Here is a 13,175-nt window from a genome sequence, read left to right as displayed (position 1 = left end):
CGTGATGTGGCGGCGTTCTGGAGGCTTTCTGGCGACTTCGACTTCTCCCCGTGCGTTTTTAGGTCGAAGGCAATAAATAGTCCGAAGGAGGGCGTCGGGGGCTGACCGAGGCCGCCACACAGTAGGGCCGCGCGGGCCCCTCCTGGGCCGCACCGCCCTATGGTGTGGGGCCCTCGGGCCTCCACCTGGCTTGCCCTTCTGGCTCCGCCAATATTCTGGGAAAATAGGGCCTTCTGCATAAATTCCGAGGATTTATTTGAAAGTTGGATTTCTGCACAAAAACGAGACACCAGAGCAGTTCTGCTGAAAACAGCGTTAGTCCGTGTTAGTTGCATCCAAAATACACAAATTAGAGGCAAAACAATAGCAAAAGTGTTCGGGAAAGTAGATACGTTTTGGATGTATCAGCGCGCAGCACAACGACGACGACGACCGCGACGACCACGACGACTTCGCCTACGCCACCTACGACGACGAGGACGACTACATCGAGGCGCTCGTGTACCATAACGAGGAGGTGAAGGACGACAGCGACGACTACGTCGCGGCCGTCTTCCACAAATGGCAGCAGGCCGTGGCGGAGGGCCGCGTTTTCGAGTTCCCGGAGAACATGACGGACGACGAGATGGCGAAGCTCGGCGTCCTCGTCTCCGAGAACAACGCGCCTGTGTAGCCGCCGCTGCCCCGGTACGCCACCAACGTCATGCCGCCGGGCCTGTCGGAGGATGAAGCCCTTCGACTGGCACTACAGGATTCGGTGGCGCCACAACCGCAGCCCTGGGCGCCTCCTCCACCGCCGCCACAGCCGCAGCCCTGGGTGCCTCCTCCACCGCCGCCACAGCCACAGCCTTGGGCGCCTCCTCCACCGCCGCCACAACCATATCCCTGGGCGCCTCCACCGCCGCCACAGCCGCAGCTCTGGGCGCCTCCACCGCCGCCACAACCGCAGCTCTGGGCGCCTCCACCTCCGGCGCGCCCGGTGTACGCTCCCTCGGATGGCAACTAGCCGTGGGTGATACCAGAGCTCATCGTGCTCGACAGCGACGAGGAGCAGCAGTAGGCGTTAGTTTTTTTTTTCATGTTTGAGCTATGTAAATTGTATTAAAAAAATGATTCGTCCAAAAAAAATACGTCGTGCCGCTGGAGCCACCCCGACAAACGGACGCTCGATCGATTTCGACCATTTCAGCAGACGCAAACGAACGCGCGCGGACGCTAAAATGCGTCGCGCCGCTGAAGATGCCCTTAGGACACGCGGCTGGAAAACTTTTTTGATCCGGTGCACTCAAACCCTTTTGGGGAGACGGCTGGAGATGTTGTGAGAGCATCCCCACTCGTTGGCGCTCCCCACGCCCAAATCCGGACGAAACAACCGCCGGATTGGACGAAATTAAGTCGTGGGGAGTACCGTATTTCCATTCGTCCACCCGGAGTTCGGCGGATAGAGTTTAAATTCAAACAAATCGCCGTCCCGCGCTACAAGTACGGCCAGTTGATCGGCAAAAGGAGCAAAAGGATCAGCCACAGATCGGCGATCGGAGGGAAATTACACGGAGACAGGCTCGTCGGCAGTCCTGGCCGGCACGGCGGTGTCCGACGGACCAGTTTCCTCACACGCCGTGGCCGAAGCGGCTGCGGCGGCCGACGATGAAGCAGCGGCAGTGGACGTCGAAGCAGCCGCAGTCGACGAGGTAGATGGTGAGGTAGACGAGGTAGGAGCCGGCGGAGACGACAAAGGACTGGCCGGAGTGGCTCGGAGGATGTCGCTGCGGTGGCCCTGGTACCAATTCCTCGTCTCCTCGTCCATCAGTTCCATGTCGCCGTCGCCCATGAGGAACGCCAAGTCTGTGTTCCTCTTCTTCGCCGCCGCCGTCGTCTTCAGCAGGGCGATCCGGACGCCTTGGTTGGCGAGCATCTCCCGCCACCTGCCGTCGAACTTGTCGTTCCTCCCGTCGGCGTGCGACCTCAAGTCGGCCCAGCACTTGTCGATCGACGCCTGCATCCTGTCGGCGGGATTGCCCGTCTTTTTGAGCTCTTTGAGCTTCTTCTGGCCGAGTTCAGGGCGCCCTTCCGCCGCGCAAGCCGCCAGAGCGTCGGGGTTGTACTGCTCGGTCTTGCTCTTCGAGAGGGTCGTGCGGACTTCCTTCCACTTCTCGCAGTTCTCGAGGCGGGCGTAGACGTTGAGGAACTTGAACTGCATGCCGGTGTCGTCCGTGTACATGTCCAAAGCTCGGCGCTGGGAAAAAGAGCACGGCGATACGGGTCGCCTAACGACGATGTACCTCGGTGATGCAGGGTCGACGGAGCATACCTTTTGCTCCAAGTCGTGGCCGCCGATCGGCCGTTTGTCGCACTCCTCCCGTATGCCGTGCCATTTGCCGCACGCCGTCTCGCATGATCCCCCAATGGGTGGCCATTGCCTTGTCTCCCGGTACACGTTCATGTTCGTCTTGTTGAAGTAGGGATCGACGAGTTTGCGCTCCTCGTACGCCCGCTTCACTCGAAGCCGCATGTGTCGAACGACTGATTGGCCCCGATTATGCCGTTCGTGGACACGGTCTTCCAAGCTTCGACGAGGCACTCCTCTTCCTTCGGCGTCCATTTGATACGCGGTTCGGCAGGCGGCGAGTCCTTCTTCCTCTTCTTCTTCCCCTTCGACAGGTTGGCGGCGGCTTGTGTTGGCTCTTCTTCTTCCTCGTCTTCTTCTTCGACGGCTTGGCTTCCGTCGGCAACATCCTCCCGATGCTCGTTGCGCGCCGCCACGGCGGCCGTCGCCCTCTCGCTCCTCTTGCGTGAAGAACCCGGCACGCACGGCGGCGGCCATGAAAACCCCGGGCTCGCAGCGGCGGCGGCGGAGTCGGAGGTGATCATCTCGTGGATCTCCTCTTCGTTCGGCGCCGCCATCGCACCGAACGCGAGCGGCCCTCGTCGCATGGCCGGCGAGGTGCCCTCGAATCGCCGCCGCCGACGTCAAGCTCGGGCGGCGACGGCGTGGACTCGGACGATTGGACGTAGGCGCCCTCTTGGAACACGGCGGTCGGCGACGACGAGTACGGCGAAGGGGAGAAGGACGACGAGAACCGGTTGTACCTTGCGTCGGCCATTGGCCGAGGAACATGCTGCCGCCGCTCATGGCCATGCTGATCATCCTCGCTTGTTCGTCCCGGGCCGCCGCCGCCGCCCTCTTGGCGGCGGCTTTTTTCACCCTCTCCGCCCTGCCGCTTGTCTCCACCTCGCGCCGTTTCTCGTCCGCCGCCCACTCGGCGTTCGACATGCCCGGCGGCTTCGTCTTCTTCGCCCGCATCTTCCTCGCCGGCGCCTTCGACGGCATTGCGGTGGACGAGAAGACGAGGAGGAGAGTGGTGGTGGACGAGAAGACGCCGCCGGGAACTGGAGCTGGAAGACGAGGAGATTGGGGAATTTCGGCGGGAGAGAATGGGGATATGCAAGCAAATTGGAGGGAATGGGGATATGCAAGCAAATTGGAGGGAAAATCGACAGGATTTGGTTTTCCAGTCGCCGACTACGCGGGTCCACATGACGTTTCGCGCCAAAATCTTTCGTCCGGAGTCCCCGAGCGCGCCCCGGGGGGCCGGGGATGGCGTGGGCTCGCCGGATGGATGAAGGGCCAAATCCGGACGAAAACGAGGAACCGGGGGCGCGACTGAGCCGAATTTCGCCGTCCGGATGGAAAAAACGTCGCTCGGGGGCTCGTCGGGGGACGAGTGGAGATGTTGTGACCAAGAGAGCAAAAGGGCAAAACGTACTAGAACAAACCACCGGGGGCCCACCCTCCAGCGAGCCCCCCCACCGCATTCCCGAAGGAAAATACCTCCTCTCCCAAATCCCCAGCTCCAGCTCCAGTCCCGTCTCAGAACAAAGTGAAAAAAAATCCCGAAATCCGGATCAGCCAGCCGCAACCCGGCGCAGCGCACACAGCAAAACGTTCGAAAACCAGACTAGGCCCAAATCTCTCTCTCTCTCTCTCTCTCTCCACCCCGTATGCGCGGAGCCGCAGCTCGCAGCACCACCACCAGCGGCCAGTCGCCATGATCGTGCGCACCTACAGCCGCAGATCCCGCTCCTCCTTCTCCTCCGACGGCGGCGCCGGCGCCGGAGGGGAGCCGCGCGGCCTCTCGTCCTCGCAGGACGCCTTCGACTTCGACGCCGGGGATGGGAACGACGACGACCTCCCGCTGCTGGGCTCCTCCTCCTCGCAGCCCTTCCCGGCGTCCCAGGAGTCCTCCTCCATGTGGGACTTCGACGAGGACCCGCCCACGCACCAGCCGCCGCCCCCCTCCCTCCTACTAGACGGCCCGCGGCGGCGCGGGAGGGGGGCAAGAAAAGGGGCGCGCGCGGACCCCGAGCCGGCCGCCACCGCCACGCTCATGGAGGCCGAGGAGTACGGGGAGATGATGGAGAGCGTCGACGAGGTCAATTTCGCGCTCGACGGGATGCGGCCCACCGCGCCCAGGCGGGTGCGCCGCGCCAGCATGCTCAGCTTGCTAGGGATCTGCGCCTCCGCCGCGCACCGACGCACCCTACGGGCTCAGGGGTCAGTACGCCGCTCTCTTCTTGCGCTCTGCAATTGGGTTCTTGCTCTCCTTTTCTTGTTCGGGGCCAATCTTGACCTCGTGTTGTTAGGGTTACGAAATTGGGGATTCCTGTGGGTCCAAAGATTCCGATTTTGTACGAGTCAAGAATTGGGGCTTATCTTGAAAAGAAACCACCTTTCACCTTCAAAACCACCAGCGCGCTCTGTTTTAGGGTTACTGAAGGTCATGTACAATTAAGAGCTTGCAGATGCCGATAATTGCCTAGTCGACTAATTATCACCATTTTGTGCTTCTGACATGACTATTACGACTGGGTTTAAGGAGTGTGCGCTTAGTTTTTTTTGCATTTCTAGCAGTCTGCTTCGTGAGTGCTTGGAAATGTATACAATAGTATCTTCCCTATTGAATTAGGATTGCCTGGGCCTATAGATATATCTGTAGAAGATTCTTGGTATAAAGGCTGTTCTTTGAACTCAAACTTGCCATTTCTCCTCTGTCCAACAAGGTCTTCACTTTTCAAACCAACATTGTATTATTAAACATGTAAAGTTGCTACCTATTTGAGCTGGGAAAAACACCAACGTTTCACTCCTTAACTCAGTATTATACCAACATTTGGGCGCTCAGTAAAGAAGAACAATTGGGTTCTTGCTCTTCTTCTTGTTCGGGGCCAATCTTTGACCTCGTGTTAGGGTTATGAAATTGGGGCTTCCTGTGGGTTGAAAGATTGGGATTTCGTGCGATTAAGGGTCAAGAATTGGGGCTTATCTTGGAAAGAAACCACCTTTGGCCTTCAAACCACCATCGCGCTCTGTTTTAGGGTTACTGAAGGTCATGTAGAATTATTAAGAGCTTGCAGATGCGGATAATTGCCTAGTCGACTAATTATCACCATGTTGTGCTCAAAATAAATTCTCTGGGAATAAATTGTTTTTATATGTAATCAGGCATGTATATTTATCTTTACTATTCAGTTGAATTTCAGTACATCTCCAAGTGCCAAAATCAATACCACAACTTTACAGACAACAGTGTTCCATTTCGTTTTTCTTCCTTAAATCTTACATGTTTCCTGTGTTAGTTTTTACTCACAAGTGCCTTTTTCTTAATATCCTGTAGATTGGTGCAGCAAATTATCGATAATGTTTTGGTTCTTAACATCGATGATCCTCCCCTCGGTGTTGCAGCAGCAGCTCTTTTATTTGTTTTGGCAAGTGATGTGAGTACCTCTTAATCCCGAACCACCAGATGATATGCTGTACATGCTGCTTGCCGTGCTATGTATATAGAGTATTCTATTCTCACAAATCACTCAGATATCATGTTGTGACGAATTCATTTTCTGTGTTTTTACATTGTTTTTATAGGAGAAGCTTTCATGTTCTTTCTCAATATTAATGTGCGATAAAAGTAAAATAATTTTAGCAACACTATGCATTATTTTTCATATTTATTGACAGTGAACTTCATATAATTCAAAAGTCCAGCTAGTATGGTTATTTGTAATCAGATTTTCAATTATTTAATTTGAAAATTAACAAATGTTGCTCGTTGAATGTGATTTTTTCCCCAACAGTTGCTGCTCTTTAGTACTTCTGAGTTCTGATGATCATTCCTTTAGCTGCAGTTTTCCTTATGACCAATCTTCCCCTTTCCTGTTATTCAGGTACAAGACAATCATTTGCTAGATTCAGAATCCTGTATCCAGTTTCTTCTTAAATTATTAAACCCTCCAGTGGATGCTATTGATGCCAAAGCACCATCTATAGGTTCCAAACTTCTTGGAATCAGTAAAGTTACAATGCTCAATGGCTCAAATAAGGATTCTGATTCCAGTTCAGAGGATATCATTTCAAAAGTTGAAGAAATCCTCTTAGGTTGTAAGGAAATCAAGCCACTTGGCAAGGATGACAGGAGAACATCGAGGCCGCAATTATGTTCAAAATGGCTTGCTTTGTTGACAATGGAAAAGGCATGCTTGTCTGGCGTTGCATTAGAGGGTAAGGTTTTTTAATCAATTTCTTCATCATGATTATGACTGCCATTGTAGCATTTGCAAACCAAATGCGCTATCAATTCACAAGTTAAGCATTGCATGTTCACAGCTTCAGGAATTTGCCTAGCCCTTGATTCAGTTGCTTTTGATTTTCAATTCTGAATACATCTGTTTTGCATAGTTTGAGTCCATATATACTAGCAGTAACTTTTTGTTACCATGACCAAAATATTTCTCATTTTCAAATGTTTATATTTTCAGAGACTTCTGACAAGGTGTCTAGAGTTGGAGGAGATTTTAAAGAAACATTAAGGGTGTCAGGTGGTCTTGATAATATTTTTGATGTTATGATAGATTGTCATTCGACACTGGAGGTAAGATCTTGTTTATGTTTTGTTTATTTCGTCAATGTGTTTTATGGTAAATTGTCCTTCGGCAAAAGCTTACATGAACAACACTCTGTCATTGTTATTCTGTTACAATGCTGAAAGATGGTTGCATGCTTTGTAATATGTACATTTTAAGCTCCGACATGCTTGAAGCTGTACATTAGAACTTCGCTAGTGCACAGAATTATGCTGTGGAATTTTTCTCCAAATGAAAATTGTTGATCCTAAATGAAGCATTGCAGCGATTCATGAATAACGTGCTGGATACACTGCCATGCTAAGCAATACTCTTTTTGAATTTTGAACCTGTAATGGTTACGTGATAACTTGGCATAGAGACATTGCGATCTGTTGAATGCTGCAGTTTCTAGCAACACTTGCCTTTCTTTGAGACTTAAGTAAATTGAAGCCACTTGCCATATTTCTTATCCGTATAGATTATTGCCTGGGGGTCCTGATCTGTATATTTTCTATTCCCATAGTGAATTATTTGCAATACCGTTTTGCCCATTTTGCATACAAAATGCTTTTCATATTACACTGCTTCAGTTAAATGGATGCTTTGGTAATATGTTTCTGCTGACTGCTGTGAAATCTTGTTTATCAGAGAATTGTAAAGGATGCATCCATTCTGTCCTTGGACATAAAAGAAGGAACATCTTTGGAAAGTGCTGCGCTCCTCTTGAAATGTTTGAAGATTTTAGAGAATGCAACGTTTTTAAGTTACGATAACAAGGTAATTTTTGATATCTTGTAAGTTCAGTTTATTATACTTGTCAGTTCTGCGCCGTGATAGATAGTATTACCATGTCCTACTGCTTAATTTGCTCCCGGCTCCTTCTGATCCTTGCAGGTCCACTTGCTTAGCATGAGTAGAAGACTGAGTCCTAGAGGCTCTCCACTTTCTCTTGTTGGTGTTATTATCAGTATTATTGAATCATTATCAGGTAATTCTGCTTGATATTTCAATATTTTTCTATTCCCGTGTAATGTAATGTTCAACGCACACTTTGACAATTTCCGATCTCATGGCTATTCTCCTTCACTGCAGTTCTGTCTCTCCTTCAAAATTCTTCAGTTGCTTCGAGCAGCACAGGTAAAAAATCTGACAAAGATTATATCTATGACCCATAATATCCTCTGGGTGGAGCAATAAATTTCAAGGGCACTTAGGCTATAGTGCATGTGCACAACTGTACCCTATACACAAAAGTATGCTGGTCAACTTCTGTTGACATAGAAAAAAGTTTAATATGGTTTAATGTTCGAATTTGTATTGTGCAGCAGACAGCAAGGGTGCAATTTCGTTGAATGGTACTGACAAGTGCAAGAACTCAAAGATAAATAACCTTTCGCTGAACCTGAAACGCCAAAATTGCGCATCTGCCAAATCAGATGTTTCTCATATTTCTATATCTTCTAGTAGTGATGTTGGCCTGTCACAAATGACGCTCGATTGTTCCCAGTCTATTTCAAGTAACAGGGTATCAAGTGGTTCATTAGGTGAAAAGCACAGCAATGATGTTGGTATGAAGCTCAATATAAGAAAGGATCGTGGTAAAGCCAACCCTGTTAGAGGGTCAAGTGGATGGGTTTCTATAACAGGACCAAATTCTGATGGAACCTCCAGAGAAGTGGCAAAACGAAGGCGTCTATCTGAAAATGGCAACAGTGATTTGAGCACTGGTAGTGGTAGTGATCCTTTTGCATTTGATGATGTTGACCAGGAGCCTTTAAATTGGGGGCTATTTGGTTCAAAAAAGAAATCATCCCAGGGACGTCAAGCAAAATCAGCAAATGAGAAACTATCAGAAGATTGTGAGATTGCGGCCATTGGAACTCAGGAATCATGTCAACCTGAAGATAATCATCAATTGGGTTCAACATCCCCTTCTAATGTTGATGATGAGTCCAGTCTTTTGGAAGAATGCCTTCTGGCGTCAATTAAGGTAAGCTTGTATTATTTTTGTCGGCTGACACCTGGAAATGGAAGTTCATTTGCGAGTGTTTAGTATATTTTGTTAAACCTTTTAGCAAATTTGTTCCCTGTGTGAAGTTATATAATTGCATGCACTGAGGGGACTTTCACTATTGTATATACCACATACTTACTGTTTGTTAAACTGGATGTGTGGCATCTTGGTTAGAAGTTAAAGAAAGGAATATCAAGACAAATGCGCCATTATATCTGCTTTATATCATGCATGCTCGAGCAGTGGGCTGAGTCTGATGCTGAAGTCAGAGTTCAATTTGTGTTGGCTGTTTGACTTAATTTGGCATTGCTCTAGTTGATTTTAAGCTGTCTCAGGCTTATTTACTAAAGGCTGTTAAAAAATGCAATAAGCTTATTAAACTGACCATGCTTCTGTAAGCTTATAGTAACATTAAGGTTATGTTTCGTTATTAAATATTAAGTGTGACGATAAGCTATTTTGTAAGTCTATGCCTAAGCTAGTGTTTGATCTTGTCTCAAGCTTGCGCTGACTGTAGGCCTAGGCATGTGTGCCATTATATTGTATTTGGTGACAGTATATGTGAGATCTTTTGAATAATTGTTGTCTGTCTTTATCATTTTCTGCTCCTTAGTAGGATATTTGATGAAAGATTGTGTGCACCTTTATCTTATCATTAAAAAAATAATACTATAGCTGTCTACATGGTCTAGTCCCAGTTGCTCCTTTTATTTGCTGGGCACTGGTGAAACATTTTCACAGCTGATGGATTGTATTTTATGATAGAAAAGGTTATTTGTGTTTTGCAATGACGTATATCTGATTTTCCTTTGTTTTTCTGGAAGGTTCTTATGAACTTAGCAAATGACAACCCATCTGGTTGTGAACATATTGCATCATGTGGTGGACTTAACACCATGGCCTCCTTGATCATCAAGCATTTCCCTTCATTTGATTTCTCCATAGACAAGAACTATGAAACGAAAGAACGAGTGTCCTCTGACCGAGATGTTGATCTTGGACAAGACCTGACCTATTCCGAGGACCACAAAGCACGCCAAGTTAAAGCTATGCAACTGCGAGATCACGAGCTTGATTTTCTGGTTGCCATATTGGGCTTGCTTGTAAATCTCGTGGAGAAAGATAGCCTTAATAGGTAAGCTCATTACTTTCTTCCTTTCCATTTGTTCGATTCATGCCTGGGGTTACTGTTCTGCCAGTTCATTGGGGTCAGGGGCCGCAGTTATGTATCCCAACTAATGAATGATGACATTTCTAGTTCTAAATGACTCTTCTTTCATGACCTGGCTACAGGGTACGGCTTGCATCTGCCCGTGTTTCTGTTGATCTACCCTCACGGAGTGAAAAGGCACAGAGGGATGTTATACCACTCCTCTGTTCAATTTTCTTAGGAAGTCAAGGTTCCGCGGAAGCTTCTGCACCTATATCACCGGTAATTCTGACCTTAAATTTTTCTTTACATTCAAACACAGTAAAGCTATTTTATACATTCAAACAATGAAACAATTAACAAGGTAAAGCTAGATATTTATTACCTGCCCTTTGCTTCCAAAGTACCATTTGTTTGACGGCATAGGTCAGCAGCATAGTGAACACTTAGTTTTGAAAAGAATTCATGAAGTGTAAACTAATGCATACTCTCTCCATTCAGCAGTATACGTTTTTTTAAAGTTCAAAGTTTTCTAAGTTTGATCAAATGCATAGAAAGATATTAACATGTACAATATTGAGTAAATACACTATAAAAATAGATTTCATGGTGGATATATTGATTTGGTATTAGATATTGATTTCTGTAAACTTGGTCGAACTTAGAAATCTTTTGACTTTTGATGAAAATTATATGCCTTACATTTTAGAGCGGAGAGAGTTTTGTATAATGCCATTCATGCCCGACTGCCATTTAGTGCCCATTGTCAGTTTTGTCTAGCTCACTCATATGATTATCTTTATGGGCTTTCAAATCCTGTTAGTTGACTAAACGACCATGCATAGACATAGTCATTCCATTTCAAACCATAATTCAGTACATCCTGTTGTTAAGCATTTTGGGGGATCTTTGATTTGAATGCAGTGTATGCCTTTAGATGTAGTATATCAGAACCTTTCTACCTAGCGACTAGCAAGCATATTCTGTTGTTTTCTATAGATCATTTGATTGACTGCCCCTTATAAACAAGCAGGATGATGAAGAGTCTTTGATGCAAGGAGCACGAGAAGCTGAAATGATGATCGTGGAGGCCTATGCCGCCCTCCTGCTTGGTTTTCTTTCGATAGAAAGGTTGGTGATCTGTACTTCCTAATGTTTCATTATGGTCCAGGCCTCAATGGTGTTTTAACTTCTGAACTTGTCTGTCTGCTGCAACAGCATGAAGGTTCGAGGAGCCATTTCCAGTTGCCTTCCAAATAACAGCTTAAAAGTTCTTGTGCCTGCGCTAGAGAAATTTGTGGTACGTCTCAATGTCCTGTAGATGTTAATCTTAATCTTCTATGCACTTTGTATCTACGAAGCTTAATTTGTTCTCTCGGTATTTTCACACATGTTTTGATTTATATGCGGCTACGTAAGATTGGCTGTTAACCCACCATATTTTGTTTCGTGCAGGCGTTTCATCTGCAGCTTAATATGATGACAGATGAAACGCACTCAGCTGTTACAGAAGTTATCAACAAATGCAAACTAGGATGATAGAATGGTGAATGGGTATTTGTACAGACTGACTTTGCAGCTAAGGCATACACGAGTGTTCCTCCTCGTCCCCTGGGGCGCTGCAGATGGGTGGAGTCTGACTGACTGTCTGACCTGCAGTGGGCTTGGGAGCTAACCATGGTGTCATTCTTTTGCTATTTTTCTTTTGTCCCCTGTTGTTGTTGCTCCTCCTCTGTTTTGTGCGTTCCTCCTCCCAGCTCTCAGATCATGTACTGTGGTAGTTCTCTTAGGCCATTTAATTGAATGTAACATAACATGATAGGGAATGTAGTGTGTGTACTGTTTTGGTTATTCGGCTGTTCCACAAATATTGTAATCTGTACTAGCACCAACAGTGACCACAGATGCCTAAATCTGACTATAATAGAATTTGCTGTCTCCATGCCATTATGGTTTCTGCTTTTATGACAATAGACAATATTCATTTTGGTTTGTACTCCCTCCGTTCCAATGAATAAGACATGTTTTTTTTTTGTCAATCTCAGTAAAGTTGATCAAAATTTAGAAAAGGTACAACTACAATATTATGTAGATATCATATAAAAATATATTTCATGATGTATGTAAAGATATTGATTTTGTATTGTACAAGGTAATGATTTTTTTATAAAAATTTGGTCAAACATTACTTAGTTTGCAAGTGATCTTTTTTGGGAGAGGATATTGCAGTCCTAGTGACGCCGGAGTACAAGTTGAGTATAGGCGTATGATTCTCTTTGGCATCAAGGTGATTGCTTGGCTGCTATCTTGCCTCTTAATCAAGTCACAAATGGACGTGTTATTCATTCCAAAACTGCAAGATGAAAGAGAAGAATAAAGTCATTGCAAAAGCAGATTCATCTGCATGTGCTTTACCAAGTGTGCTCTTTTACAAGCTCTTGTATACACCAATTTTTTAGAAAAAGAATCACAACTTAGCAGAGTAACGGGCCCTGTTTGATTCGTATGATAGATTTTTTTTATTTTGTAGGAATAGGGAATATGTAGAATTGCAATGCCATATGCCCGTTTCAGTCTTGCAGGAATACATATGGACCTATGAAATCTAGTGCAAAACCTATGAACCTATGAAATCTAGTACAAGATGGAATAAAAAGAGATGCATGGATGTTAGATTTCCTATGAAATCTAGTGCAAAAATTCATTTGATTTTTTTTTTCTACAAGATTCAATCCTAAATTAAATAATCATCATAGAAAAATGTCCCGTATGATATAATTCTAGATACTTTCTATAGAAATCCTCATCTTGCAAATGATGACATGCATGAATCACGAATCAAATCTAGTGGTCTGGAGATTTTTTTCTTTCTTAGTTGCATTCGCACTTGCAACTGAGATTTGCAACTCCACTTCCAATTGAAAAAAACTCATTTGCAACCCAACTCACATGCACGATTATGATATAATCAAACGTTATAAGATCTAACTGAGCATGGTATTAGCTGAGAAACTAGCCTAAATAAAAATTAACGATAATATTTCCACATTGTTCTGACTCGGCGTAACAAGATTAGAAAGAAACAGAGTAACAGACCACGAAACGTGCAAA

General features: G+C 46.3%; 1 protein-coding gene across 2 annotated transcripts; it reads left to right on the top strand.

Annotated features, from left to right (window-relative positions):
• Positions 1 to 3,893: 3,893 nt before the first annotated feature.
• LOC127302535 (wings apart-like protein 2) lies at positions 3,894 to 12,011 on the top strand. Of its 2 annotated transcripts, none has more exons than XM_051333008.2 (13): positions 3,894 to 4,555; positions 5,676 to 5,775; positions 6,223 to 6,556; positions 6,814 to 6,926; positions 7,549 to 7,677; positions 7,795 to 7,888; positions 7,993 to 8,037; positions 8,229 to 8,890; positions 9,739 to 10,049; positions 10,208 to 10,346; positions 11,098 to 11,195; positions 11,283 to 11,364; positions 11,520 to 12,011. In XM_051333008.2, exons 1-13 carry the CDS (start codon positions 4,050 to 4,052, stop codon positions 11,601 to 11,603), a joined length of 2,697 nt encoding a protein of 898 aa, XP_051188968.1. In that variant the 5' UTR covers positions 3,894 to 4,049; the 3' UTR covers positions 11,604 to 12,011. The 2 variants fall into 2 exon arrangements, with proteins under 2 accessions (XP_051188968.1, XP_051188962.1); XM_051333002.2 differs by having other exon boundaries at positions 8,226 to 8,890.
• Positions 12,012 to 13,175: the final 1,164 nt, after the last annotated feature.

Source organism: Lolium perenne, chromosome 1, assembly GCF_019359855.2.
Source record: "Lolium perenne isolate Kyuss_39 chromosome 1, Kyuss_2.0, whole genome shotgun sequence".
NCBI lineage: Eukaryota > Viridiplantae > Streptophyta > Magnoliopsida > Poales > Poaceae > Lolium > Lolium perenne.
Note: the sequence above shows the minus strand (reverse complement) of the source record. Positions and strands in the feature narration are given on the sequence as shown.

Bases quoted from the DNA above. Each gene is read 5' to 3' on its own strand.
- LOC127302535 (XM_051333002.2), top strand. From the start codon at position 4,050: ATGATCGTGCGCACCTACAGCCGCAGATCCCGCTCCTCCTTCTCCTCC. The intron at 6,557-6,813 runs GTAAGGTTTTTT...TTATATTTTCAG, and splicing joins GTCTGGCGTTGCATTAGAGG to AGACTTCTGACAAGGTGTCT. The intron at 10,050-10,207 runs GTAAGCTCATTA...ACCTGGCTACAG, and splicing joins GAGAAAGATAGCCTTAATAG to GGTACGGCTTGCATCTGCCC.